The sequence below is a fragment of the Austrofundulus limnaeus genome, unplaced genomic scaffold (assembly GCF_001266775.1).
Source record: "Austrofundulus limnaeus strain Quisiro unplaced genomic scaffold, Austrofundulus_limnaeus-1.0 Scaffold1881, whole genome shotgun sequence".
NCBI classification, from domain to species: Eukaryota; Metazoa; Chordata; class Actinopteri; order Cyprinodontiformes; family Rivulidae; genus Austrofundulus; species Austrofundulus limnaeus.
In genome coordinates, this window is record NW_013954283.1 from 10690 (window position 1) to 14894 (window position 4205).

The 4205-nt window shown below is 43.6% G+C and overlaps 1 protein-coding gene across 1 annotated transcript in view; it reads right to left on the reverse strand.

The window, feature by feature from the left end:
- Positions 1-4205, reverse strand: part of LOC106536578 (sodium bicarbonate cotransporter 3) — a gene marked incomplete at its 3' end in the record, with an annotated part of 21984 nt that overhangs the window by 9748 nt on the left and 8031 nt on the right. The window contains 2 exon segments of the mRNA XM_014033882.1: positions 3197-3385; positions 3465-3625. Coding sequence (XP_013889336.1) covers positions 3197-3385; positions 3465-3625 — 350 coding nt within the window.

Consider the following 4205-nt stretch of genomic DNA (forward strand, 5'->3'; position numbering starts at 1 on the left):
ACTAATCAGAACCATTCAAACTGATCTGAACTAATCAGAACCATTCAAACTGATCTGAACCAATCAGAACCATTCAAACTGATCTGAACCAATCAGAACCATTCAAACTGATCTGAACCAATCAGAACCATTCAAACGGATCTGAACCAATCAGAACCATCCATACTGATCTGAACCAATCAGAACCAATTAGAACCATCCATACTGACTTGAACCAATCAGAACCATTCAAACTGATCTGAACCAATCAGAACCATCCATGCAGATTTGAGCAACCAGGGTCAGTTTCAGAGGACAGGGTTAGTCCAGGGTCGGTTTCAGAGGACAGGGTTAGTCCAGGGTCAGTTTCAGAGGACAGGGTTAGTCCAGGGTCAGTTTCAGAAGACAGGGTTAGTCCAGGGTCAGTTTCAGAGGACAGGGTTATTCCAGGATCAGTTTCGGAGGACAAGGTTAGTCCAGGATCAGTTTCAGAGGACAAGGTTATTCCAGGATCAGTTTCGGAGGACAAGGTTAGTCCAGGGTCAGTTTCAGAGGACAGGGTTAGTCCAGGGTCAGTTTCAGAGGACAAGGTTAGTCTAGGATCAGTTTCAGAGGACAGGGTTAGTCCAGGGTCAGTTGTAGAGGACAGGGTTAGTCCAGGATCAGTTTCAGAGGACAGGGCTGTCCAGGATCAGTTTCGGAGGACAGGGTTAGTCCAGGGTCAGTTTCAGAGGACAGGGTTAGTCCAGGGTCAGTTTCAGAGGACAGGGTTAGTCCAGGGTCAGTTTCAGAGGACAGGGTTAGTCCAGGGTCAGTTTCAGAGGACAGGGTTAGTAAAACTAACCTGTCATCTGTTCTAAAAAGTGGATCCACAGCAATTGTTAAATAATGAATTTAAAGGTTTTTAATAAAAGTTTCATTTCTGCAGTTTGTTGTGTTCGTTTAGGAACGTGTCTGAGGCTCACTTTTTACTCTGTGTTTCTGCCTGTAGTGTTGCCCCTCCCCTTTCTGCTCCCCCTGCTCTATATTACCCAGAATGCTCTTCTCCCTTCAGACCTTTGATGTTTTATTGATGATTTATTGCTGTAAATACTGAACGGAATTTAATTAAATGACTTCTTGATGTCTATGTTCTACATTTATCTAGATTTATTACTTTGTACTTGCATTATTCAAGTATTTATTTACGTAGCTAATTAAAATGAGGTTTAATATATCTAATGTTCATCTCCTGCTATTTGAGTTCAGATATTCAGTTTATTAAAGTTTAAAAATAATCTGCAGGCTTCCACTTTATGACAACAATCCTTATTAAAACACTGGATCAGAGGATGTCAGCTGGTTTTTAACTGGGTTAGAAAACAAACAGCTGATAATTATTAATCACTGAGCCATTATCATTAACATCAGCTTTAAGTTATTAACTTCATTAAACATCATCATCCAAAGTCTAAACTCTGCCCAACAACATGCTAACACCATGCACCAATCACAGGGCTCGTCACTCTGTCACCCCGTTTCCTCGGCCAATCAGCTCGGACCGGCTGAAATCCGCCCGGCAACAGACCACTGGGACAAAAACTCACAAAAGACGGTAAAAAATGTAAAAGACTTAAGTTTTAATGTTCAAATAACAGCTCAGAAACTAACCAAAAACCCAGAGGCTTAGATTTTATCAAAATATTTAATTAAAAACTCAGAAAAAAATCAAAGCTTCCATTAATCCAATAAACACAAATACAAATTTATTCAAATTATTTATGACCTATTTGTTTTCCAAATATGTTTTTATCAACATAAAGTTTGATGTTGAAATAAAATGTCTTTGTTAAGTTTATCAGTAAAAAGTCATGTTGTCTGTAAAGCTTTATTTCTACAAACTAATTGAATGTATATTTAATAAAAAGCTGTGATTTTACGATTGTAAAGTGGTTCCTGAACGCACCATGAAGACATGTTTTTGGTCCATTATTTAAAGCCAAGTAATTTCACAATAAATCCAACGAATTATTTGTTTTTAACATCATTTGTAACAGTTTATCTTCTTAATCTAAACTGTTTGTGTGAAAAACAATTTCACAGGTTTCTGCTGATCCTATTAAACGAGAAATAAAACAGAAGGAACCGAACATTTAGAAAATAAAGTCACGATTTCAGGGATTTACCACTTTTAAATTTAAGAAAAGATCAACGTGTTGCTCATAAACTCCTGAGTGTTGGATTTAACCTGTGAACTGGGTCAGGTCAGACCCCAGAATCAGGTTTAATCTGTGACCTGGGTCATTTAGGACCCTAGAGTCAGGTCTAATCTGTGACCCGGGTCATTTAGGACACCAGAATCAGGTCTAAGCTGTGACCTGGGTCATTTAGGACCCTGGAATCAGGTCTAAGTTGTGACTCAGGTCATTTAGGACATTAGAATCAGGTCTAATCTGTGACTCAGGTCATTTAGGACATTAGAATCAGGTCTAATCTGTGACTCGGGTCATTTAGGACATTAGAATCAGGTCTAATCTGTGACCCGGGTCATTTAGGACACCAGAATCAGGTCTAATCTGTGACCTGGGCCATTTAGGACACCAGAATCAGGTCTAATCTGTGACTTGGGTCATTTAGGACATTAGAATCAGGTCTAATCTGTGACCCGGGTCATTTAGGACACCAGAATCAGGTCTAATCTGTGACCTGGGTCATTTAGGACCCTGGAATCAGGTCTAAGTTGTGACTCAGGTCATTTAGGACATTAGAATCAGGTCTAATCTGTGAACCGGGTCATTTAGGACCCTAGAATCAGGTCTAAGCTGTGACTCAGGTCATTCAGGACATTAGAATCAGGTCTAATCTGTGATCCAGGTCATTTAGGACATTAGAATCAGGTCTAATCTGTGATCCAGGTCATTTAGGACACCAGAATGAGGTCTAATCTGTGACTCGGGTCATTTAGGACCCCAGAATGAGGTCTAATCTGTGATCCAGGTCATTTAGGACATTAGAATCAGGTCTAATCTGTGACTCGGGTCATTTAGGACACCAGAATCAGGTCTAATCTGTGACTCAGGTCATTTAGGACACCAGAATCAGGTCTAATCTGTGACTCGGGTCATTTAGGACACCAGAATCAGGTCTAATCTGTGACCCGGGGCCACAGCCTGGACCCGGGCCACAGCCTGGACCTGGTCAGGTCAGAAGCGAGTGACAGAGCGTGGCAGCCCCTCACCGTTGCGGTCCAGCAGGTGTGGGTCAGAGTGTTTCTTGCCTATGTCGGCGAAGGAGCGGACCAGCGGGATGCGGTTGCTGAGCTTCTTCTCGTTCTGATGGTGATGTCGTTTCAACATGGCTTCCCTCACCTTCTCCTCCAGCCCCTCCTCCAACTGATCCGACGCCAGCATGCTGTCAATCACCATGTCTGTGAGGGAGGGGACAAGGAGCGGGGTCAGTCTGACCTTTGACCCTGTGCAGACACGACATCCCTGCGGGGTTTGGACCTGCTATCTCCTCGATGCTGTTGGCGCTCATGTCCAGCAGCACGGTGCCGTTCAGGATGCAGGAGCGCAGCTCGAACAGGCTGTGCAGAGACAACGTGGCCACGTAGGGTTTGCTCCAGCGCTCGCCGCCGTCCTCCACGTCCTCCTCAAACTTCAACCACCTGAGGAGAGAGATGAATGAAGGCCCGGCTCTGGTTCTGCTGGGTCCTGGCTCCTCAGCACAGCTCTAATAATAACCTCACAGAGCCCAGACTAAACTGTTACTCTGCACTGGAAACATAATCCAACATGCTGACAGCTTGTGTTGGATGAAGAGCGTCCAGCACCACCTGGTCTTCCTCAGTACAAGGACTCCTGGACTCTGAGGAAGAGTCTAAATCTGAACTCAGTGAATGGATGAAGACGAGGTCTCAGACTAAACTGAAACAGGTCCAGCTCAAAGTTCAGCTCAGGGTTTACTGCGGATCAGCTAAACCAGGAGGTTTAAACTGGATCAGGAGGGTTTAAACTGGATCAGGAGGGTTTTAAACTGGACCAGGAGGGTTTTAAACTGGACCAGGAGGTGTTAAACTGGATCAGGAGGGTTTTAAACTGGACCAGGAGGGTTTTAAACTGGACCAGGAGGTGTTAAACTGGATCAGGAGGGTTTTAAACTGGACCAGGAGGGTTTTAAACTGGACCAGGAGGTGTTAAACTGGATCAGGAGGGTTTTAAACTGGACCAGGAGGGTTTTAAACTGGA